General features: G+C 48.7%; 1 protein-coding gene across 3 annotated transcripts; it reads right to left on the reverse strand.

Moving 5' to 3' along the window:
• Positions 1 to 4,616: 4,616 nt before the first annotated feature.
• gk5 (glycerol kinase 5) lies at positions 4,617 to 24,808 on the reverse strand. Of its 3 annotated transcripts, XM_060059686.1 has the most exons (16): positions 24,488 to 24,808; positions 24,309 to 24,402; positions 23,983 to 24,058; positions 23,648 to 23,741; positions 23,213 to 23,344; positions 19,734 to 19,809; positions 19,214 to 19,275; positions 18,952 to 19,025; positions 18,304 to 18,364; positions 12,415 to 12,541; positions 12,100 to 12,204; positions 10,427 to 10,521; positions 9,707 to 9,810; positions 9,267 to 9,326; positions 8,642 to 8,775; positions 4,617 to 7,355 (listed from the first exon to the last, which is right to left on the reverse strand). In XM_060059686.1, the coding sequence occupies exons 1-16, from the start codon at positions 24,611 to 24,613 to the stop codon at positions 7,174 to 7,176; spliced, it is 1,602 nt and encodes a 533-aa protein (XP_059915669.1). In that variant the 5' UTR covers positions 24,614 to 24,808; the 3' UTR covers positions 4,617 to 7,173. The 3 variants fall into 3 exon arrangements, with proteins under 3 accessions (XP_059915669.1, XP_059915670.1, XP_059915671.1); XM_060059687.1 differs by lacking the exon at positions 23,213 to 23,344; XM_060059688.1 differs by lacking the exons at positions 23,983 to 24,058; positions 24,488 to 24,808.
• Positions 24,809 to 25,558: the final 750 nt, after the last annotated feature.

Here is a 25,558-nt window from a genome sequence, read left to right on the forward strand (position 1 = left end):
TCATCAGTCCATCCAGTGGATTTATGGGTTCATCCATCAAATACACTGCGCTGACAACATATTGGCCACAAAATGGTTCATCTGGTTCAGAATGGCAGCTTGTATCACCCAGGCATTTTCACATGAAAGGGACAGCAGACCCTCTCAGTATTTCCTGCAGTGTACCCCCTCTACCCCTTGTCCCTCCCTAACGGTATCCCACAATGCACCTGCCCAGTGCGTTGTAAGGGATGAGAAGGGGGGAGAGAGAGAGAGAGTGAGGAAGGAAGGAAGAGAGGGAATCCCATTTGACCTTGACAGCTAATGCTAATTTTGGCGGCCATGCAACTGCAATGGAGCATCCCACTGCAACCGCAGCACAGGGGCCGGCCTGCCTGCCTAGCCCATTCTGAGAGCCCCAGAAAGACTATGGGTGAGGGGCCTCTGCAGGGAATAAGCATTGAATCGTTACATAAATCCATAGATGTATCCGCCATGGGCACCGAGAAGCCGTGCCAACCGCGACTGCTCGAGTTATGCAACCCAGAAAGACGAAGCCGTTGATCGTGCCCCCATGTTGGTTACGCGTTGGTTTCTGGTGTTTTAACGCTCTGGCGCTGTTGGGGAATCGGCGCAGGGTCTGATCTTCCATCGCTGCATGGACGATCACAATGCACCACAATGCATCTCACTATGGTGGGCCATCCATTAAGGAATTTGGCTTAAAATAAACGCCGATGTTTTTTCTGAATTAGAAATATCAGCCGTGCGGTTTTATTGTAAATATATATATATATTCAAACGCACGCAGGGATACAATTGCGATGATGTAAAAAATATTATTGATTCATGATTTTTTTTAGTAAAACAGAGGATTACTAACGACGACTCGTCGTTGTCCCAATCGAAACAGAGCCGGCCTCTCATACGGTGATACCGAGCGGCCCCCCTCCCCTCCCCGGGTGGGTCCCAGGATCTTACCCCAGCTGCTCGCCGTGCGTCCCAGCAGCTCGCCGGTCCGCGGGTTGTAGATGGAGTCCTTCCAGCTGGACTTCTTCTCCTTGTCCGCGGCGACCACTGCGGCGGTGGTGAGGGCGACGGCGGCGGGTTTCTCTTCGTTGCTTGCCATGGTGGAAAGACTGGTGGAGGATGGCTCCGTCTTATTGTCTTCTCTTTTAAAATATCCTTCCTTAAAATAAAGAAAAGCGCAGCGGGCAATGTGGTGATGAGACGATGTGCCGATGAGTGGCTGGGTCTGTGGTGAGGACAGAGTGGGCGGTAGAGAATCAAGGAGCGGGGCTCTGGTGTGAGGAGGAGGAGGAAGAAGAAGGAAAAAAGAGGAGAGGAAAAAAAGGGTGACGTATACAGCAGCGCCGCGTGGCAGCAGATGCGACCCGGGCAGATGAGAGCGTTATTGCACCTTATATATAAAGCTCGCGCAGTGTCGGGGCAATAACGGTGGTTATTAACGATAGAAGGGGATCTTAATGTGTCCACGGTGGTGTGTGTGAGGTGTGGAGGCTTGCACCCATTCGGTGTGTTTCATTTTGCACTTAATTTCACTCAAACTGTCTATCAATCCGTTCCAATGAATGTCCCGATGAATTCACACGAGGCATGTGTGTTCTCACATTTTAGCATGGATGCATCTCAGTTTAGTGACAAAAGGTGAAATGCAAAGCCGCGAACATGTTCCCGTACATTAATTGATTCCCATGGAGGTGCGCAGTGGGTGGATTCCAAACCCTCGAGAGATCCACTTATCGCGAGTTGTGGCTTCTCGCGAGCACCGCTACACCTTTGCAGCAAGAACCGGGATTTATTCTTTTTTTTTTCTGCCCTCACCGCGTTGCCATGGCAACGCAGCATCACTAAAATAAGAATGTAAGCCAAGTGTAGCGAGCGAGCGAGAGCCTACCGTGAATGTATACGTGTTGTCAGAGTGAGAGACCACACAACAAATATGTCCCAAAACGAATGGCAAAGGGCCACTACAGCCACAGCCACTACTCACTAACAAAGACGATGCCATTGACAGATAAAGGACGTTACATAACCACCGTTTGTCTAGAGGGAGGAGGAAGGGTGCTGCTATAGGTCTGATAGCAGTGCTATCGTGATGTGGGGAAGACGGTTGCAAAGCAGGCCATGTCGGAACTCAATATTGCCCCTGTTACAAACACACACTAACACACCACACTGCGGGCACTGACGTTAAGGCTAGTCTATTTTAAGACCATGGGTAAAATTAAACACACGTAAGAGAGAGAGAGAGGAGGGAGGGAGGGGGAGAGAGAGAGAGAGAGAGAGAGAGAGAGAGAGAGAGAGAGAGAGAGAGAGAGAGAGAGAGAGAGAGAGAGAGAGAGAGAGAGAAGGTTAAAATTCAGGAACAAGCAAGAGAGGGGAAGAGAGAACGATAGAGACTCAGCAAGAACATGCGAGCGGGGGGAGAGGTAGAGAAGAGAGCTTTGACAACCAAACCAAGTGCCTGTGTGTAGAGGGGGAGGGGGACTTTGAAAGGACTTGAGGCTGAAAATCCTGTATCTCTCTCTCTTCTGCAACTGACTCTCACACACACGCATAATTACCATTGTTTGTCCCAAAAACTAAAAACAGAAAATGAATCCCGTTACTGTGGACTCAATTAGCGTGAGCGCCGCCGCGGCCACACAATGAGGGAGAACAGATCTCACTTGTGCTCAATCAATCCATTCATGGGTCCCCATGGCAACCATCGCAGTGGAAATCAAATACATTAATGGGAACAGGGCCGTGCAGAGACCCTTTGAGGGGCAGGGGCTCAAATTAAAAAAAGGGCACATGTTTGTTCATGAACTCATCAGAAGTGGTTTGGTGTTGATATCTATAAAAACAATTAAGCTATTACAAAATAAAAGCCTTGAATATGAATTAGCCTAACTATACACAATGTATATGTATGACTTTAAAAAATTTTTTTTATGTTTTTCTATTAAACACAGGGTGGTGGGAACTCCACAATGAGTTTATGAACACATCAGAAGTGGTTTGGTGTTGATATCTATAAGAAGAAGTGAGCTATTAAAAATAAAGCCTTAAATATGGATGCAATACATGCACTGAAAACTTTTGCATTTTTTAAAAACAATTAAAAAAGTTTTTCTTTAAAACAAGGGGTAGTGGGGACTACAAAACGAGTACATAAACACATCAGAAGTGGTTTGATGTTGATAGGAATAATTTCAAGTGAGTTATTAAGAATTAAAAAAATGACGTTGCACTTTTTTGACGGTCCCTAAGCACTTGACGCTATAGAGTGGCGAAGTCACGCCCCTTCCGGTAGGGCTCATGGGACCTATGAGATCGAAAAAAATGAATGGGTGTCAATGGAGAGAAAATAATTATTTTCTGGTCCCGGTCTTTATATGCCCTGGATTACACATATGTTGTTTGTGGATTTAAATGATAATTTTTCATGCAAAGAAAACTAAAAATGTTCGTGAAGAAGTCTGATAATTTTAGGTTTTATGTGAGGCCGCTTTGTGAACTACAGCTCTTCGCTGCTCTCGACGCATATGATATACGTCACCACACTCGCCCTTGGAACTCGGCACAGAGATGGCGATCTCTCTGCCCCACTTCACCGCTTTTTCCAAGGGGAGGATAAAAGCATCGAAAGAGGTGAAAACCATTATAAGTCGGGGCACGTGCAGAGTTTCAGTTATGCCGATGGGAAGATTGTCGGTCTTCTCCACGCCAGTCGCAGGGAGCGTGACGTCACATACGAGCCGTGTAGTCTTTCTCGTTGTGTTTTCTCTACAGCCTTTATCTGAACAATTGCACAATAAACTGTCGAACTCTTTGCATGAAAAATTATCCTTTAAATCCACAAACAACATATGTGTAATCCAGGGCATATAAAGACCGGGACCAGAAAATAATTATTTTCTCTCCATTGACACCCATTCATATTTTTCGATCTCATAGGTCCCATGAGCCCTACCGGAAGAGGCGTGACTTCGCCACTCCCCGGAAAATAGACGAATGTCGAATATAAAACCAATTTCACCCCGTTCTGCCAGAGACACTGAGACAGAGTAGACATGAAACGGATTTGGCCATGGCATGTGGCCAAGTAGTTACTACAGAGTATACAGATTAAATATAACGATGTATGCTTTCCCTTTGCAATTTCAAAAGGTTTCCCAGATAGGTTAGCTGTATAGCTAGCTGGTAGGCTATAGAAAATAAACCGAGTGGTAGCCACTTTCACAGGTCAGTTAAAACGATGCTAGTTGAAAAGCTTTTGCTGGCAAACATAGGCCTATACTTCAAAATGACACTACAAAACGAGATAACTGTTAGTTTATTTAGCATGATCAACTTTATGGTTTTGGAAACAACTGTCTGTGTCTGACTCTGTAGTGATCTTACCCTGCGTTGTACCGTCTCTTAAAACAACAAGCGCATCTTGCAGGCAGGCAAATTGTGAAAGGTCACGTTGATAGCCTATGACGTCACCCAGCGGCAGCAGCGCACTGAGCGCCGGTAAACGAGGCTACAAAGTACAAACTTAAACTTCTGTATCATTACTTTTAGACATTTTTATACTCGAATAATTTTTTATTTTTCCAGTTTATTAATCACACAAAGTGACAAAGAATTTAGTACGGATAATTACGCAGACCAAACTTTAAACTACAAGTCAGTGATTACTTTTCTCCAATCATTTTAGAGAAATTGCCATCGTTAAGAACAATTAATATAATTACACTTTGACATTAGAACAACGTTAAATGCACTAGCCCTTTAGTCCCACAAGAAGCAATAAAAAAGTTACTCAACAAAATAAAAAAATACATTTGATATCACTTTCTAGTATGAATGCTTCTGTGACTCATGTTAGATTCACCTGGTAGAACTGGGTCAATGCTCTATAGTATTCAATAACCTCATGTAACAGGCAACTTCATCCTGAGTTCAACTAGACTGCACTCTCACTCTGTAATCTGCAGTGTGCTCAGGGGCACATGGACAAAACACTGTCAACAACATCAGATAGCACATTTACAGAAATGTCCCATTTCATTTAACAGAAGGAAGATAGGTGACACAACACTCAGGTTAAAGATCAGGATGGAGATCTTTAGATGAACCTTAGTGGGTTTGTCTGTCTTATCATCTCAGGCCAGACGGGGGGGCCTGGGCATGGACTCCAGGCCCTCATGTCCATTCTGACACCAAGTGAACATTTTGGAAAATGGCAACAGAATAGAGTTTAACCTGAAAACGACTTATATTTGACATGAAGCAGGGATATTATACAAACAATTCTGCAATATAAGTTCATGCTAATTCAAGGATTTAAGATGGCACATATTATTACAGTATCACTTAACTTGATTAGATATTGTATTATCCAGGAGGAGGGGCTGCTTCGGCACTAGAAATGATTTCCAATTGCCTGCCTCCAAATAGTTTTGCACCAATTTCAATAATACTTAGCAGCCTGTGTGTTTATGTCCTCATAGGAGTACACAGGGTAGCTTTTGGAAACAGTTTTCACCCCATATATACCATCCGGCCGTTTTTAGGGTATTGTATGGTATGCTGATACTTGGCTCTTGTGGTACTACTGAGCCCCCGGATAATATTTAATTTAAAATACTATTCAATCAGTTCAAGTATACAAAAAAACATGTATTTAACAACAAGGAAAAAGCCATTTTGAAACTTAAGAGATGAAATTGAATGCCAATGGCATCACCTAGTGGACTGTATGGAAATGACGATACAAAGTAAACAAATCTCAATTTGGTATTGTAATTTAAAATACAGTATGATGCATAACTATGGAAAATACAGAAAATACTGCCGCCAATGGCTTCTGTATAATCTACCTATACTTTATTGAGGTAACTATTTACATTTAATTTGAGGTATGAAATACATTATGTAAATACAACGCAATAGATGAAGGTATTCCTAGTGTGAGATGCACAAGTGTGAGATGCACTAGTGTGGACAGGACATGTGACATCATAGCAGCCCAAACACGGTCATTGACTTCAAGTCAGGTTTGTAGTTTACACAATGTGCAAAACAAATAATTCAGTTAGACAGTTGGAAGGCCATATACAGTTATATTGCATATTTGTTTTTTCTCTTTCAAACACGCACACAGGCAAATTACAATTCTGAAGGAAGCAACCTAGAAACTGACAGTGGTTCGATCTTTCAGAGTTCAGTTTACACCCGCACATTGTGTATCACAGAAAACATGTTTTTAATGGACACTGGGGAGGGTTAGGGTAACCCTAGATAACCCTAGATAGGGTGAACCCAGAATTTATTGAGCTGGGTGTCACCCCCCCCCCCCCCTCTCAGAATACATTAGCAAGAATGGATTACGCCAATAACAACTATGATTCATACTATTCAGTTACAGGCAGTACTCCTGCTAAAATGATACAATTTGGGTGATACAATTATTAAGTGGTACGATACATAAAGAATTCTGTGCAGTCCTGACAGACGTCTGCCGTCGACTATATCGCTCAATATGTTCTTTTTGTCCTTTTATAAAAACCCAAAAAATAAATGTAATAGCTTTGCACATTTTCTTATAAGGAAGTATTAAAGGGACTATGTATAGGATTAGTCAGGCATTAAACCCATTTAATTGCTAATAAATGAACAGTTTGACAAACTGGAAAAAGGACATTCTTTGACTCTCCGCAGCTCTGACCTGTGGGCCCAGTTTCACCCCACCGCAATTCCTGGGTAATCTAAGATGATCTTCATATTTTCCGATCGTTTAATTAGAACAACTGGTGCACTAAATGGATCGTCTCCACCACTCGGAATCAAAAGACTGCGGTGGCAAGTGCTGAAAAAATCTGCCCACAAACCAATCATTGAAAAGAAGTCGGCATAATGGTCTCTGAAGAGCGAGCGAGCGAGCGAGAGCGCGAGCGCGCGAGAGAGAGAGAGAGTGATGTCGGTAAACCACTCCAAGGCCTCAACAGAAATGTAGTTGCCACCAGAGACAAGCTAATTGATATGAAACGGGGGTATGATCATGGTAACCTTTACGAAAGCTTCCACAAACATGTCCAGTGTGGTTGTCGGTGTGAATGGCTCCTAGAACGGCTCTTTTGAGCTTCATGCTCCCGTGCAGCGTGTATGAAGAGCACTGCGGCGTGGCCCTGGCGGTCATGCCCTGCTGCTGTACCAGCCCATTGAGCGCTGCAGGGCCTTCTCCCAGCTCCGGAGGACCGCCTCGTACTCCGCACTCACCACCCCCAGCTCGGTGCCGCACCGGGCCGCCTGCCGGGGCACGAAAATCTGGTCAGTGGTGTGGAGCCGCTTCAGCTCCTCCTGGTCCTTCCAGAATCCTGCCGGGACAGAGGACGCCATTAGAGAGGGCGACTTTAAGGCAGTCTGCCATCTGTGTGGGCAAAGCCAATGCAAATTTCAGAGTCATTGTGCAGGCAGCGCTAACGTACGTGTGTGTGTGTGTGTGTGTGTGTGTGTGTGTGTGTGTGTGTGTGTGTGTGTGTGTGTGTGTGTGTGTGTGTGTGTGTGTGTGTGTGTGTGTGTGTGTGTGTGTGTGTGTGTGTGTGTGTGTGTGTGTGTGTGTGTGTGTGTGTGTGTGTGTGTGTGCGTGCGTGCGCGTGCGTGCGCGTGCATTTGCGCGTGCATTTGCGCGTGCTTATGTGGCTCATCTCGGTGAGTGCTACTCCGGTGCTGGATGGAATGCCGTGTGTGCGCCCGCTACTTGGGCTGAGCTGGCTGTCGCTCTGCATGGTTGACGTCGTTGTGTGAATGAATGTGTTTATGAATGGGTGAATGTGAGGCAATATTGTACAATATGGAACGCTTTGAGTGGCCGCTGGTTGGAAAAGCACTGTATGAATGCAGTCCATTTAACATTTACAAACATCGCCTCCGCCAGAGCCACCGGACCGGACTCTGATCATTAAGTATAAATGAGTAGGCATTACTTTGAAAAGCTGTTTAGCCGTGGACAAAGCCCGGCTACGCCAAGCGCCGGACCAACCCAACAGAGTCTCTCCGTCCGGTGTCTCCCGCCCTGCATGCATCACAGGCCGCGGCAGATCCTTGTGTGGACACGTTGAGACGCGACATATAAGTCGCGTCTCACCGTTACTATCGTGGTGAAAGCCAACACTGTGCTGATGCTTTGACTGTGGAGAGTCATGTGGGGGCGAGGCGAAAGGTTCCAGCCGAAAGGATCTGGTTTCCTACCCCAATGTCTGCAACCCAGGTTGTATTCACCGTTGTGCTCGGATGCCTCTTACTGTCCATTAATTACGTGATGTAAGTCGCTTTTCCCGAGTGACTAAATCAGGCATAGTCGGACAGAAATCCCAGCAGCAAGCCGAACTCGCCTTCATCAGACTAAGGCCACAAGTGTGAGCTCATTGTTCTCCTGTTACACAAACTGACCTCCACGGGTCCAAGAATGCCGGTTTGGAAGAGTGTGGAAAGTAGTTATTTTAACCCTTTCTACAGTGCTTTTCTGCGTGTCTTTGGCACTCATGACATGGTTGTGCTCTATCGGATAAGGGCTAAAAAATGAGGAAACGTAGGACGTTGGTCCGAAACGTGAATCAAGTATTCATGTATTAACATGTGTGCGTCTGAAGTGGACACATACCCACTCCCAGTCCGGCCACAAAGGCCGCCCCGAGGCAGGAGATCTCGTGGTGGACGGGTCTGGTCAGCTTCCGACCAATCAGATCAGTGGTCAGCTGCATGACAAAGTCATTAGTGCACACGCCCCCGTCCACACTAAACACACACACACACACACACACACACACACGAGAAGAAAGAGAAAATACAGCGCGTTTAAGGAGTCTTAATGTAGTGCATGTAACAGTATCACTATCAACGTATAGACCCATAATGTATCGTCCGTCTGCCTGTAACATCGTCGCTCTGTGGATTTGTATGATGCACGTAATGTATTGACAATAAAACTGAAATTGCATTAGCAGAGGAAGCAGACATTCCTCACGGGGAAACTACTTAGTGATTCCCCCGTGGTGAGCTGCTCTAAATGGACGCCCGGCAGCCGCTCGGAGATGGGCTGCACACAAGCTTTGCTCCATACCCACGATTGGAAAAGGGCGATATCATGATAATTAGTAGTTTAACAGCCCTTTGTGTATTTGTGATTCGTTTTCTAGTGGTGCAGGGGTGGGTTGGACGTGTGGCTGTGTTGGTCATGGAAACCAGGGGCCTCTTTAAAGCGCGTTTGACCCAAAGGTCCGCCGTACCGGATCTTAGTGACGGGAATGCAGGTCTCTCTCAGCATGGTCTGGTAGAGCTGACGGACACTGAAACACAACAAAGTAAATGGTGAATGGACTGCATTTATACAGCGCCTTTCTAACCAGTGGCCACTCAAAGCACTTTACAATGTTACCTAACATTCACCCATTCATTCACACATTCACACACCGACGGCGGAGTCAACCACGCAGGGCGACAGCCAGCTCGTCGGGAGCAGTCAGGGTGAGGCGTCTTGCTCGGGGACACCTCGCTCACTCAGTCGGGGATTGAACTAGCAACCTTTCCGTTTCCAGCCAACCCGCTCCACCTCCTGAGCCCCATGCCGCCCCCCAGTACCATCGACCAAGACCGTAACAACCTGAGCAGTCTAGGTACAGGCCACAACTCACAGCCTTACAAAGAGCACATGGCCACGACCATTCACCTGAAGGCTACGGACTCCAGGATGGCTCGGACCAGGTGGCACTTGTTGGTGGATGGTGTGAGACCCATGAAGGAAGCACAGGCTGTGGGGTCATTGAGTGGAGCCTGTAGCAATCAAGAGGATGGAATGTTATTTAAAAAAAAAAGAAAAAAAGATGTATCCAAAAGAAAAACACAAGTCAATCGCCTATAGATAAATGTAACCTCCTCTATACAGGGAGCCCTTTTACTTTATTTATTTTTTTTGATGTGAAGCGCATTGGGACCTACAAATGCTCTATACAAGACGGTTGTACTATTATTACATCAACATGTGCACACATCAGTGCATGCTAGGATTAGGTATTGTACATGATCGACAGAAAACAGACTTACACAGGCGACCACACAACACGGAGCAGAAAGGGAAGAGACAACAAGACCATGTTAAAGAAACTAAAATAAGAGACAACATGAAAAACTCAGACGAATACAAGGGCACTAATGGACAGCATCTTTTCACAGTTCAATTGATGAAAATGACTTAAGACAGTTCTGTTTCTGATAAATTATATTTGCACTCGATATATAGTTATCAGTGTGATGTTGTTAGATGAAACTGAAAACAAAAAACCCGCAAGATAACCCTGATCAGTCTTGTGATGTTGATAGTCATATAAATGGCATATAATTGCCTTAGCAATCATCACACACACACACACACACACACACACACACACACCTGTAAGCCGCTGAAGGACGGTACGAAGCACACCCCGTCAGAGTTGGCCACGCTGTAAGCCATGGCGCTGGTCTCCTGGACATCAGAGAACAGCTCTGGAACCACATCACCGAGCTGTCAGCCTCTCACACTCCGCCTATTAAATCTCCTTTCTGTCACCTTACCGCCACCTTACCGCCAGGTCATTGAGTGGACTGTTACCCAAAGAGATTAACAATAGAGAAAAGGTTTGGAGCTTCCAGACAGCCTTCTTAAACCACCCTACAGTCTAGTCCTTTAGTGGACTGCTATCCAAAAGAGACAAACACTGGAGATAGTGTTCGGGGCGTCTTGCCCAAGAAGGCCTCCCAGGTAGTCTGTGCTGACATGTGGGGCCCCATCCCTTTAATAAGATTGGACACTTTCAAACCACGTGCAATGCTGCCCAAAAGTCCAAACCTGCGTGCAGTTGATAAACCGATCCTTCCATATGACTTCTGTGGAGAGCAGAATCGACCGAATACCAGGTATCGATTGAACAGAAATGTGCAAATTGTTGTGTGTTCTGTGATTTTTATAACGTTTCGCTTGTTAGGTATTAAGAACGGTTATTCCTTCAGGTCCAGAAAAATGCTTGAATTAAATTTTTTTATCGTTGATATGGACGCTGCTTTTGCTGAAAAACAAACATGGCTGAGATTCATTTTATTCTGTTCAGTTCAAATTGCAATATTATGATTTTTCCCGCATTGAAATGCGAGAAAATTAGCCCTTCATAGTCATAATCTTTGTTCAGTGATTGCATATTATGTTTATCTGTTGGTTAACTGCTTGTTTTACATGCAGATGTTGTGTTTTGAGGGGTTTTAAATAGGGGTAGGCGATATTCCATTTAGGAAATATCCAAAATGATTATTACACAACAAGAATTCCAACATGGGAAAACAATGAGCTACATTTTTGTTCGGAATACACGGTGACCACCCCCAGTTATTGTATAAATCCATAAGTGCTTGTTTACGACCTATGGCCATGATTTAATTTCTTCAAGCATATATCCTGTATTTAATACATGAACAAGTAATATGAACACAATGTTCTGAACAACCCCAAAATAATTCATTCTTGGTTCCTGTGATAGGAGCGGGACGCTGTCATGAGGAACATTAACGTTACACAATGTAAGAACAGGTCAGCACGTTAGGTCAGAACCTAGTGGATCAGAACCTAGTGGATCAGAACCTAGTTGATCACTACCTAGTTGGTCAACCAATTAACCGAGAGACTCAAGATGTCACAGAGTGATCCCGAGGTCCCCCCCGGTTGAAACGGCCAAGTGTCCATCTCGTGTTTACGAATTTAGATTAATTTCTAGCAGCGGCTTGTGGTTCAATGGAGCATTTGATGACGCTTGCCTGCTGGTGACATAATGACCGTTCTCGGTGATCTGTGGTACTTGGACACATCTGCTCTCTGCAGAGGTCAGTGGGAAGGATTGGCGTATGAACTGCATGCAAAATTGGACTGCACGCAGTTTGAAGGGTCAAATTGTGTCGTTTGTACGCACACTGATGAGATCGTGTAGAGTGGAACCCAGGGCTTTTACGCCAAGGGGTTGAGACAAAACCCTGGCAGCTCCCGCCCATCCTGCCCGTGTTGTCAGTCACCCCCAACACACCAGTGATGGTACTCACCCAGGCCCTGAGCCCATTTGATGGCGGTGCCCGTGTCGGCCGCGTTGCCCTCCGCCAAGTACACAACCTCCTCTCCTATCTTCCACCCCACCAACGGATACAGCCCTAGCAGAGTCGCGCGCGCGCGCGCGAGCACACACACACACACACACACACACACACACACACACACACACACACACACACACACACACACACACACACACACACACACACACACACACACACACACACACACACACACACACACACACACCTTGAGATAACTATATTTATACATTATTTCTGTTTCGTTTCCATCTTATGTGACGTTACCTGCTACCGGTGTATGTGGTTTGCTGCCGGTGTTGATGTCGACGAAGGCGCCTGTTCCCATGGTGATGTTGACATTGCCCACATCAAAGCAACACTCACCATACATGGCCGCCTGCTGGTCGGCAATCTAACACAATAGGAATCCGTGATCATTTTTTTTAATCCATGCAATTTATTATCCAGGCCCTAATTGTATACAAGTAAAAACAACAATACACATACAAATACATAGTTCTTTCATTTGCAGTATTCATTTAAAACTGAGTAAAAGTAGTAAAAGAAAAAAAGTACCAAAAAGTATTGTGGCATTCCCCCGGTGCCACGCCCCCTGTTCGGGAGAGTCGAGGCCGGGATATACCGCCGGTGGCCAACAGCCGGCGACAAATCCCAACCTCCCGAGAGCCGCAATCGGGGAAACGAGGAGCACCTGGGCAGGAGGCACCCAGGTGTTAAAAGGAGGCCACCAAACGACAGATCGAGGAGAGTCGAGTGGAAGAGAGGACGACGCAGAGGATCGAGACACCGTATAGTGAGCCGCACGGCGGACACGTGGACCACGACTCGAGCAACCCCCCGACTTTGATGTGCAGCATGCGCTTGTGTGGCTATTGGAAACCGAGTGTAATAAACCGCCGTTTGAGGCTTTGGACCCTCACACCCTGCCTGGTCCTTACTCTGAGCCCCTCTACCGAACCGAGTTACCACATATGGTGGAGGATGCGGGCAACTCGGTCCACGTACGGCTCCCGGTAAGGACCCCTCCCCGCGTTTTGGCAGTGGCCCTTCGTTTTTGGATTTTTTTTTTGGTTTTTCCGGTGCGGTTCCTCCGTTCGCGGAGGTGAATACCCGCGGACGTAGATGCAGAACCCCGGGACAGCCGCAGGACCAGCCGGCCCGAGAGAGTCGGACCCCAGCCTGGCCCTGCTGACGGAGGCGGTGCTCCGCCTGACCCAGCAGGCCACCCGCGACCCGCCGACCACCGCCCCGACGAGTCGGCTCACAAAGCTAGGACCCGACGACGATGTCGAGGCCTTCCTAGAAACATTTGAGCAGGTGGCAACCCGGGAGAGGTGGCCAGAGGCCCAGTGGGCCTATATAGTGGCCCCGTTTTTAACCGGGCCCGCCCAGCAGGCGAGTCAGGACCTCAACCCCGGGGACGCGGGCCGGTATACCGCACTCAAGGCGGCCATCTTGGCCTACTATGGACATAGCCTTGCTGCGAAGGCCCTCAATTTCCACGAGTGGACGTTCGACGTCCGAGGACCCGTGCGGACCCAGGTGGCCCACCAATGTCGGCTAGCCCGGAGGTGGCTGGTAGACGGAGCGGGACCCAGCCCCGTGGATCGGGTCGTGGTGGACAACACCGTGCGACAGCTGCCCCCCGACGCCCGGAGGGTGCTGGCCCACCACCACCCTGAGACCGTGGACGACCTCGTGCGCCAGCTGGAGAACTGGCAGGTGGCCCAGCGGCTGGCGGCGGGCCCGAGACCCAGCCCCCGGGCCACCCGGAGAGAGACTCCAATACCGCCGTCGAGGACCCGGCCGTCCACCCCGCCCCGAGAACGAGGGGAACCCGAGACCCGGCGCTGCTACCACTGCGGACAACGGGGACACCTGGTCCGGGACTGTCCCGACCGACAGGACGTCCCCATGCCTTCCGCGTGCACCGCCCCGAGAGACCGCCCCACCTGTATGCTGGCGACCTGCTGGACACAGAGCGTCAAAGACTCCCCCACCGTCCCCATCAAGGTGATGCACCAGGACACCCATGCTCTGGTGGACACGGGGAGTGCCGTGACCCTGGTGAGGGCCGACCTAGCCGGGGGCAGACCGGGAACCCCGATGCAGGTCTCCTGCGTACACGGCGACACCCGGACGTACGAAACCTGCCACGTGGTAGTACGCACACCACAGGGGGTCTTCGTCGCCCGGGCCGGGAGAGTACCGACCCTTCCGGTGCCGTTCCTGATCGGCCGGGACTGCCCCATCTTCACCCGCTTTTGGAGCCCCATGAGGGGGAACCGAGGGGGACGGGAGCTGCACCGTCCGGCCGGCCGAAGCGGACGCCCGGCCCAGCGAGGGGCAAGGCGCCCGCCGACGCGAGAGTCCGGGTCGGAGACCGGACCCGTCCCGACGACCGCCGCCGACCCCGGACCAGCCCTGGGAGCGACCCGCCAACCGACCGCCGCGCGGACCGAGACGGACGACGAGCCGGGTTCCGGAGGAGAGGGACCGTCGGCGCCGGGAAGCCCGCCCCGATCTACCGGGGACCAGGTGCGACCGGGACCGGGAGACGGAGCGGGGCCCAGCTCCGACACCGTTACCGCCTCCGAGAGGGGGAACACCCCCGAGGAGCCCGAGAGCTCCCCCCTAACTGAGCTATCGGACTTCGCCCAGGCGGGGGGGGAGAACTCGGCCCGACCGGGACAGTTCGCTACGGCCCAGCATCGGGACGATGCCCTGCGGCACGCGTGGGGACATGTGGTCGCCCACGACGGTCAGGTGAGGGACTCAGTGAGCCACCTGACCCACCCCCACTTCTGCACTCAGCGGGGGTTGCTGTACAGGGTCGACGTACGCGAGGGGGAGGTAGTACAACAACTGGTGGTACCGCGACCGTACGTGTCTAAGGTTTTGTTCATGGCCCACACACATTTGCTCGGCGCACATCTGGGCATGGACAAAACGCGAGAGCGGGTGGTGGCGCGGTTCTATTGGCCCGGGGTGCGTAGAGATGTAGCGCGTTACTGCCAGGAGTGTCCCGACTGCCAGCGCGTAGCCCCGCGGGCAGTGGAGCGGAGTCCGCTCATTCCGATGCCCATTATTGAGACTCCCTTCGAGAGAATAGCGCTGGACATCGTAGGACCCCTCCCCAGGACGAGCCGGGGACATCGTTATCTCCTCGTCATATTAGATTATGCGACCCGATACCCCGAGGCCCTCCCACTGCGTGCGGCGACTAGCAAGGCGGTAGCCCGAGAGCTAGTATTACTCTTTAGCCGGGTGGGGCTCCCAAAGGAGATCCTCACCGATCAAGGCTCGTGTTTCATGTCCCGCGTAGTCAAGGAGCTGCTGAAACTGTTACAGGTCTCCCAGCTCCGGACCTCGGTATATCACCCGCAGACGGACGGGCTAGTCGAGCGGTTTAACCAGACCATCAAACGGATGCTCAAAAAGAGTATCGAGGCGGACGGGAAGAACTGGGACCAGTTGCTTCCCCACGTCCTCTTCGCCATTCGTGAGGTGCCCCAGGCTTCCACGGGGTTCTCGCCCTTCGAACTCCTTTATGGGAGGAGACCCCGTGGAATACTGGACCTGGCGAAGGAGGCGTGGGAGAGTCATCCCTCTCCACACAGGACCACCATCGAGCATGTGGAGCTCGTCAGGGACCGAATGGCCAAGGTCTGGCCCATAGTCCGAGACCACCTCGCCCGTGCTCAGCAGGCCCAAGCGCGCGTGTATAACAGGGGGGCGCGCGTGCGGAACTTCCGACCGGGCGACCGGGTCTTAGTGCTGGTTCCAACCAGCGAGTGCAAGTTTCTCGCGAAATGGCAGGGCCCGTACGAGGTAGTAGAGGCCCGTTAACTACAAGGTGAGGCAACCCGGGAGACGCAAGCCCACCCAGGTTTATCATGTGAATCTGTTAAAACAGTGGCGGGGTGAGGACGACCCTCCCCTACGGGCCCCCATGGCCTTGATGGCTCGGCCCGCGATCCCTGACGTCCCGATGGGGACCGACCTCAGCCCCGCACAGAGACAGGAACTAGGGGAGCTGGTGCTGCAGAGCCGGGACGTGTTTTCGGACGTGCCGGGGCGGACCTCGGTGATCTCCCATGAGATCCGGACCGCTCCGGGGGTGACGGTTCGGATCCCGCCCTACCGGGTACCCGAGTCCCGGCGCAACGCCATCCGAGCCGAGGTGGAGCGGATGCTGAAACTGGGGGTAATTGAGGAATCCCGTAGCGCCTGGGCTAGCCCTATCGGGCTGGTGCCCAAGCCGGACGGGACCCACCGGTTCTGTAATGACTTCCGCCGGTTGAATGAAGTGTCTGACTTTGACTCCTACCCCATGCCTAGAGTAGACGAGCTGATCGAGCGGCTGGGACCGGCCCGGTACCTGTCCACGCTGGACCTAACCAAGGGGTACTGGCAGGTCCCCCTGGCCCCGTCGTCCCGGGAGAAGACGGCCTTCGCGACGCCGGGGGGCCTGTTTCAGTACACTGTCCTGCCCTTTGGTGTCCACGGGGCCCCCGCTACGTTCCAGCGGATGATGGACCAGGTCCTAAGGCCGCACAGCAGTTACGCCGCAGCATATATCGATGATATAATCATCCACAGCGCCAGTTGGGACGAACACGTCAAGCACGTGCGGGCCGTGCTCAACGGCCTACGAGCGGCCGGGCTTACCGCCAACCCTGCAAAGTGCAGGTTGGGGCGGGAGGAGACGGCCTATTTGGGGTACCGGGTGGGGAGGGGGAACGTGCGACCCCAGGAGGACAAGGTGGCGGCTATCCGGGAGTGGCCTCAACCCCAGACCAAGAAGCAGGTGAGATCGTTCCTGGGGCTGGTGGGGTATTATCAGCGTTTTATCCCGGGGTATGCCACCCTAGCCTGCCCCCTGAACGATCTCACCCGGAAGGCCCTCCCGGATAGGGTCCACTGGACTGAGGCAGCGACGAGGGCCTTCGAGGACCTACGGGGGGCCCTATGTAAGGAGCCGCTGCTGGTCACCCCTGATTTTAACCTCCCTTTCACCCTCCAGACAGACGCGTCCGAGGTGGGACTAGGTGGGGTCCTATCCCAGGTCCGGAACGGAGAGGAGCATCCGGTGACCTCTCTCAGCCGGAAGCTCCTCCCCCACGAGCGGAACTACAGCACCGTAGAAAAGGAGGCGCTGGCCATTAAGTGGGCCGTCACTAAACTAACGTACTATCTCCTAGGACACCAGTTCGTCCTGGTGACGGACCACGCCCCACTGAAGTGGATGGCCACCGCCAAGGACACGAATGCCCGGATAACGAGGTGGTTCCTGTCCCTCCAGCCCTTCTCCTTTACCGTGGAGCACAGGCCGGGGCGGGAACACACCAACGCCGACGCTCTGTCCCGCCGAGATGCGTGCGGGGGCTGGGCCCCGCGCACGGAGGGGCATAGGCAAAGGGGGGGAGTGTGTGGCATTCCCCCGGTGCCACGCCCCCTGTTCGGGAGAGTCGAGGCCGGGATATACCGCCGGTGGCCAACAGCCGGCGACAAATCCCAACCTCCCGAGAGCCGCAATCGGGGAAACGAGGAGCACCTGGGCAGGAGGCACCCAGGGGTTAAAAGGAGGCCACCAAACGACAGATCGGGAGGAGTCGAGTGGAAGAGAGGACGACGCAGAGGATCGAGACACCGTATAGTGAGCCGCACGGCGGACACGTGGACCACGACTCGAGCAACCCCCCGACTTTGATGTGCAGCATGCGCTTGTGTGGCTATTGGAAACCGAGTGTAATAAACCGCCGTTTGAGGCTTTGGACCCTCACACCCTGCCTGGTCCTTACTCTGAGCCCCTCTACCGAACCGAGTTACCACAGTATATTCTTCACTTTTGGTCGCCTTTGCAAAGTTGAGAGGTGATGAATAACAGGAGGAGTTCAGTTTACAGGACGGTTTATTATTAACAGGACGTGCCAAACAGCAGCAATCTGGGTCAGGGGTTTCTCAGTACTTGTTTGGTTTTTTCCACAAAAGGCTAAATATTTCAATGAATTCCAGACATAACAGACAAACTTTCAGTCAGCATATCTGAGGTATTTAAACATGTATTTTTACCAGGAAGTGGCCTGATTTAACTCACAACATTGAATCACAACATTGGATTTACACGTTCAGGTCCAAAATATGACTCACCAGAGCCATTATGGGTATGGAGACTCCGAATATAGAGGAGTGTGTTGATCCAAAGCTATGGCTGTACGGATAGAAGGGACACACACAATTGTATCTGCTGATCGACTTTCACTTTTTACCTTCAATCTTCAAAAAATTGTGTTAAAATAATATACTGCCCACAAGAAGGGCTTTGCCGGTCTAGCTAGAAGCAACCTGTGTTCTTGATTTCTACGGTGATGCTTCAGTAGGACATAGACCACGCCACCGAGACTCTGCGTAGCCCCGCCCTCCCACTCCTCCTACTAATTGTATGTTGTACGTCCTGGTACTTAATGTAAACGTACTTCGATTTGTAGCATCTTATCCTAGCTATCTTTGTTGTATATGGGGAAAGGGTTAACTGAGCGATTGTTGTTGCTTGACACTTTGTTCTATGAACATCCTTACTGCACCGACATCCTTCTGACAAATGTACTTATTGTAAGTCGCTTTGGACAAAAGCATCTGCTAAATGCCCTTAATTTAAATGTATGCCCGCACTATATCAGCTTAATATAAAAACACTAAGGAAATACAAGTCTTGTCTCACGACAGACAAGTGCTTTACAACAGTGCTGTAACAAACTATTGTTATAAGATATGATTAAATACAAACTGCTTACTCACATTGTATCTTCCACTTTGGGGAGAATGGAAAATGGCAGTGACAACATAGAGAAGAGTGGGCCACTCCAGCACATCTACAAACACAGGAATTATAGTCACACAGTGAAGTCATATTCATCCTGTTACTCTGTAAACAACACACACACACACACACACACACACACACACACACACACACACACACACACACACACACACACACACACACACACACACACACACACACACACACACACACACACACACACACACACACACACACCTGGTAGGGGTCAAACATCCCAGTGGAACTAGCATTAGAGTAGTCTGTGGCATGGACTTCACCTGAGGAGTCAGAAACAAAAGACAGTGTAAAACACAAGCCACAGTGTTGAAATACAAGACACAGACATGGTGTAAAATCACAGGTACAGTATGAAAACAAAGACGCATAGAAAAGGAGCAGTTCAGAGAGCAAAAACCTTTGAGTCTTACCTGCATACCCTTCAAACACATGCACACACAGACACACACATAAAGTACCATGTAATCCAATCTACTATAAGCGATGATGTGGACTCATTTGGTAAGCACAGCACATGGTTCTCCCAAATGACTTTCAATGAACAGAATATAACACACAACATCTGCATGAAATGAGAAGAGCAACACCCTTGCTTCCTAGCAACTCAAAAATAATTGTAGACATATGAACAGCTTAGTTTGTAGGCTTTGTGCACTCACACTCACTTGGTTTCGATAAGAAAGGGTTGGGTAAGTACTGAGAGTAAAGGCGAATGTACCCTTGGTGAGCTTGAAAAGAAGCCACGTGTCAATGGTCCCGAAGCAGCAGGTGTCCTCGGCCACGGCCTGGCGGAGCTGGAAGCAGAAGGTCATGAGACACGGCATGAGACACGGCATGAGACACGGCATGAGACACGGCATGAGACACGGCATGAGACACGGCATGAGACACGCCTTGAGACACGGCATGAGACACGCCATGAGACGCACCATGAGACGCACCATGAGACACGCCTTGAGACACGCCACGAGACACACCATGAGACACACCATGAGGCACGTCATGGGACACACCATGAGACACGTTACGAGACACATTACGAGACACGTCACGAGACACGTTACGAGACACTCCATGAGGTACGCCATGAGACACTCCATGAGGTACGCCATGAGACACGTTACGAGACACGCCATGAGACACGCCTTGAGACACGCCATGAGACACGTTACAAGACACGCCTTGAGACACGCCATGAGACACGTTACAAGACACGCCATGAGACACGCCATGAGACACTCCATGAGGCACATCATGGACACGTCATGTGGGAGGAATTCTGAAGAAGCTGACAAGCTAATGATACCAAATCGTACTCTTTCGCTGTAGCCTCTTTCGCCCACCTAATGACTAACTTGAATGAAACCATCTGTCATGTCAACTTATGAGGGTCTGACACTCCATGTATAGTGTGAGTCTAGCATAATATATATTGTTGTTGGAAAATGAAGCCTTATAATAATGTCAGAAATATATAAACCTCTCAACGCCATTAATGGCTTGTAAGTATTTTTATTACCAATCCTTGCACCTAGAGATAGCTCCCTTCTTCTCCGATTGAAGGTTGTTAAATGGTTAGCGTTTGCAGGTCTACTGTATATAATAGGTCTGACCCCACGTCCAGGTCAGTCCATACCAGGGCCACGATACCACCCGGCTCTATAGAGACATGACTGACCATGTCTGACTCACACCCTGCGACTTGATGGGGTGTGCTCGTTTGTGCTCAAACGCTACTTCCGTAACAGTTGTGAAATTACACTCTGCGGTGGGCGGGGCTGAAGTGCAGAAGTTGGGGGAACTCCATCTTTGGGATCACCGTTGGATTCTTTATTCCCCATCATTTGATCTTTGTGACAATGTAAAACTTCCCCCTCAAAGTCATGTGCTTTCATTGCGTCATTGGAGACGCTTGGTAAATGCGGCCAGTGTGTCTTGCCATGATCATGCTCTATGGCGACACATTAGTGCCATAATTCACTGACGTGATAAAATATGCATTTGGGCGTATTATATTATTCCACACGCGTAGATATTAACTGCGAGCGCGCAAATGATCTCTGCGAGCACAAAACAGCCTCTCGCGCGCGCAAATTACCACAGCGCGCGCAAAACAGCCTCTCGCTCGCGCAAATTACCTCAACGCGCGCAAAACCTCTCGCGAAAGTTGTTTTTACGCTCTCGCTCAAATTTAATTTTGGCACTATGGGGGAGGGAACCAAGGCAGGGCGGGCTTTCCTATGATTGGCCGTTTCTGAAGCGTGATATTTGACGACAGCCCTCCTCTCATTCAATTCTGAATTGTACAGTAAATGGCTGAAACGATAGTTACGTATTGTAACTCCAGATTCTATGAGTATAGGCGCAGCCTTTTAAGTGTCGGCCTCATTGTCCTTTAAATAGCTGAAGAAAAGCTGTTTATTGGGAGCAGAACGTCCGCTGGCGCCCGACTATATCTGCGAAATGCGGATGTCGTTGGGGCACGCCGCACGCGGACGTAATTGAGGCCCACGCTGTTGGTGGTCGGGGATTACAAAATGTTCAGTGCTACGGCTCACGCCTAGGGATAACCCAATAGCGATAGCCTTAAGGCTGTGCCTATACTCATAGAATCTAGAGTTACAATAATGCTGCTATCCATTTGGATGTACGAAGTGGTAAAGTCGCCAATCTCCCAGCTTTCTTGCGGCATTTCACTGAGGCACGCCCCCTTTCGGTCGTAGTATCTCGTCGCTTTCAAAGTAGAGCGAGCAGATCTGTACAACTAGCAAACAAGATGGCTGCGCCCATAGTCAATGGGGATCGAGCTGTATTTTCTTTGTATTTGTACCACGTTGGGGGTTGTAATGTCGATTTTAAATCCTCTTACACACTTTTTATTACTGCTTTAATCCGGTCACCAATTTATGGTCTTGCTTTGCGTGAAATTCAATGTAAAGTTGTGTTTTCAAGCTGGTTTGCCAAAGAGGCTATGTTGCTAATGATGACTAGCCCGCTACTACCCCTCGTGGCTCGACAGAAACACGACAGCACTTGTTGAAATAAAAATTGGCGAAAATGGCAAAATATTATTGCAATGTAAAAGGCTTGCAATGTTAATGTTTCTGTAAAGGCTGGCAACCATTATACACTTGATTATTTCTTTTTTCCAAAATAGTTTTCTTCTTAAAAGGCACCCAGTGCAACTTTCGAGGCTTAAAAATAAACATTAAATTTCTAGTCTTTTTTACACGTAGTAAGTTTCAATAACTCCATACCATTACATACCGGCATTGTTGTTGTTATCGATTTTGTATCAGTTCTCACCACACAACGACGTCTCATCTTTGCTCCTTGAATGTCGATATGTAATGGTATGGAGTTATTGAAACTTACTACGTGTAAAAAAGACTGAATGTTTATTTTTCATTGAATGTTTACATAAAGTTGCACTGGGTGCCTTTAAACTCGTCGGACACAAATAGCAAACTGGAAGGCTGGAGCAAGGGAAATACGTCACGTTCTCGCTGAAGCTGGTCGTTCGTACCAGCCTACCATCAAAATGGATAGCAGCATAAGTAACTATCGTTTCAGCCATTTACTGTACAATTCAGAATTGAATGAGAGGAGGGCTGTCAATCAAATATCGCGCATCAGAAACGGCCAATCATAGGAAAGCCCGCCCTGCCTTGGTTCCCTCCCCCATAGTGCCAAAATTAAATTTGAGCGAGCGTAAAAACACCTTTCGCGAGAGGTTTTGCGCCCGCTGAGGTAATTTGCGCGCGCGAGAGGCTGTTTTGCGCGCGCTGAGGTAATTTGCGCGCGCGAGAGGCTGTTTTGCGCACGCAGAGATCATTTGCGCACTCGCAGTTAATATCTACGCGTGTGGAATTATATAATACGCCCAAATGCATCTTTTATCACATTAGTGATTTATGGCACTAATGTGTCGCCATAATGCTCAGTTTATCAAATTAAATCAATGCAATAGTATGATATAGATAACGTTGTATTACTATTAGTAGATTGTAATGGTAGTAGCACTCCTAACCTAATGATGATTCATTCGCTGGTTCACAAACGGCTGCTATGTTGCGTATCAAGCACTGCTAACTCAGGGACTGGGTGACCAACAGACTACTGGCTCACGTCTCCAGATCCACAACAAAGTTCACAGCCCGAGTCCGGAGTTGCAGCCAACAGACGCGTGCCACAGACCTGTGTGCAGTGTGTGAGGGCCCAGAGCAGGCGGAAGGTGACTTGCTGGGGGGAGAACACCAGAACGCTGCCGGCCAGGAACCGCTTCTGTCTGGACACCAGGTAGAGCAACCTCATCGCCCCCTGGACCGCCTGCGGAGAGACGGCGGGAGAACCGCCAGACACTGCAATAACCAAATGACCACCACTTACCAATATGAGTCCTTCAACAGCAGATTTAGAGTGACATAAATTCAACAGATATTATCCCATATGCCATTTGGAGTGGACATTTTAATCCAAAGCCTCTTACCATGAGTGCATACCTACATACTCATGATGGATAGCCCAAGTGGGAATTGAATCCATAACCCTGGCAATGTTGATAGAATGCTCTACCAGTTCCTACTATAAATTGAAGGCCAATAAAGAGAATCATGAAACTTGTGCGCTCACCTTCATGGTGTAGGAGCCGTTCCAAGAAGTCACACTTTCAATGGCCCTGAGGTCCTGATAACTGATGAAGTTATGAAAAGGACGTCCAGTGGTTCTGGAGTAGTGAACGCACACAAGTGGTCAGGAAAGACACAAGACATGGAGGAAAATACACAATTGTTGTCTTAAAGTGGCATGGAATTATGGTGCAGTATATGTTGACATGATGCATAATATAGAATTATCGTTTAACTACACATGTATTAGCAAGTTGTGTAACATGGTCATTGCTGACACATAATCATCATCAATGTAGGCCAATTAACCCATAGCGATAAGAAAGTTTATCTGTTTACCTATCCCATGTCGTGAATGTCCCTCTTTGAGTGGCTATGCCCAGTGACACGATCTGGCTCATCTTCACACCGGCATCTGTTTGTGGTTTGTTTGTGTGTGTGTGTGTGTGTGTGTGTGTGTGTGTGTGTGTGTGTGTGTGTGTGTGTGTGTGTGTGTGTGTGTGTGTGTGTGTGTGTGTGTGTGTGTGTGTGTGTGTGTGTGTGTGTGTGTGTGTGTGTGTGTGTGTCATATCCACAGAGGCAAAACGAGTATAACAAGCAACTTAGATTCGGTGTATTGAATTACATGTGGAACAAAGCTGTACAAAGTCGATAGCCAGTGTTACCTTGTACAGCCCCCTTGACGACCGCTATAAATCCATTAAATAGTTCCTCTGGATCCAATTCCACCAAGCCTGGTTCTGGATACAACAAGACAACCTGGAAAACACAAATTAGTCTCGGTTTTTCTGCAAGGCGATTTAGTTGCATGGATAAATAGCATGGAAGAAGGGAAATAATTCACTTTGCTGCTGCACGTCCCGCGGATCTTGGCACCCTTGTCAAATACATTACATCTTATTGTGGTTGTTCCTACGTCCACTGATAAGATGAAACTTTCTTTTTTAAATCCATTCCTTTGAGTAGCCATCTTCTGCAGCGACTACACTACACAAATCCACAATTCCATGTGTGTTTACCCCCTGCCTGCAGTTCAGAAGTTGCGTTGGATTTAGGACCTTGCATCACTTTATGCATTAAGCGGGTCTTCTGCTGGTCAACTGAGGTGACCCCGACATTAACTGAGGCTGTGGTCTGGAGGTGGTCTGGAGGTGGAGAGAGTAATCTCTTAATAATCTCAAATAATCTCTTCCGTGTATTTGATCTACATCGCATATCTTGCTCGTAATTCCCGTTTGACGAGACTACGGTATTTAGTATGGAAGCATTTTTGGGACAATTGTCAAAAGAAAATGCAATTTAAAAAATGGAAATTCAACTAATGCACTTATGATTCTTATTTATCACTATATGAACGAATTTTGGATTCACAATAGAATGTAAAGAAAATACAATCATCATATTCACATATTCATTTTCCAAAATTTGCCCTCGCAATAAAGTGGTCAACATCGATATGCATTTTAAACGGCAATTTTTTTTTATATTTGTCATTACATGAAAAGGTGTTTTTGAATCATGATTAAAATGATAAAGAAAACTTCCAATAAGCATTTGCGTTCGCTTTCATAGACCCATCTCGACTTCCGTAGGAGTTGCCGTTATCTGAAAATATTTAGAGATGGTTTTAAAGATCCCAAAGGGCAATGTCGTATTTGTATATATTTATTCCATAATTTGAAAAACGATATGGATATAGAGTGAGTGACTTTTTATCAGTAGACTCAATAGAGATGATTGCAATAATAACCGCTCTTAGATGGGTGGTAGATACTAAACCTCTTAGATCAGTTATATGTAGGCCTACTGATTCTATGGCAGGTCTACAAAGTTTACAACAGATAATTCAATAGCCTACGTGAAGATTTGGTAATAGAGGTAAAGCATCTTCTTTTAAATAATGTAAGCCTTGGAT

Source organism: Gadus macrocephalus, chromosome 8, assembly GCF_031168955.1.
Source record: "Gadus macrocephalus chromosome 8, ASM3116895v1".
Lineage (NCBI taxonomy): Eukaryota > Metazoa > Chordata > Actinopteri > Gadiformes > Gadidae > Gadus > Gadus macrocephalus.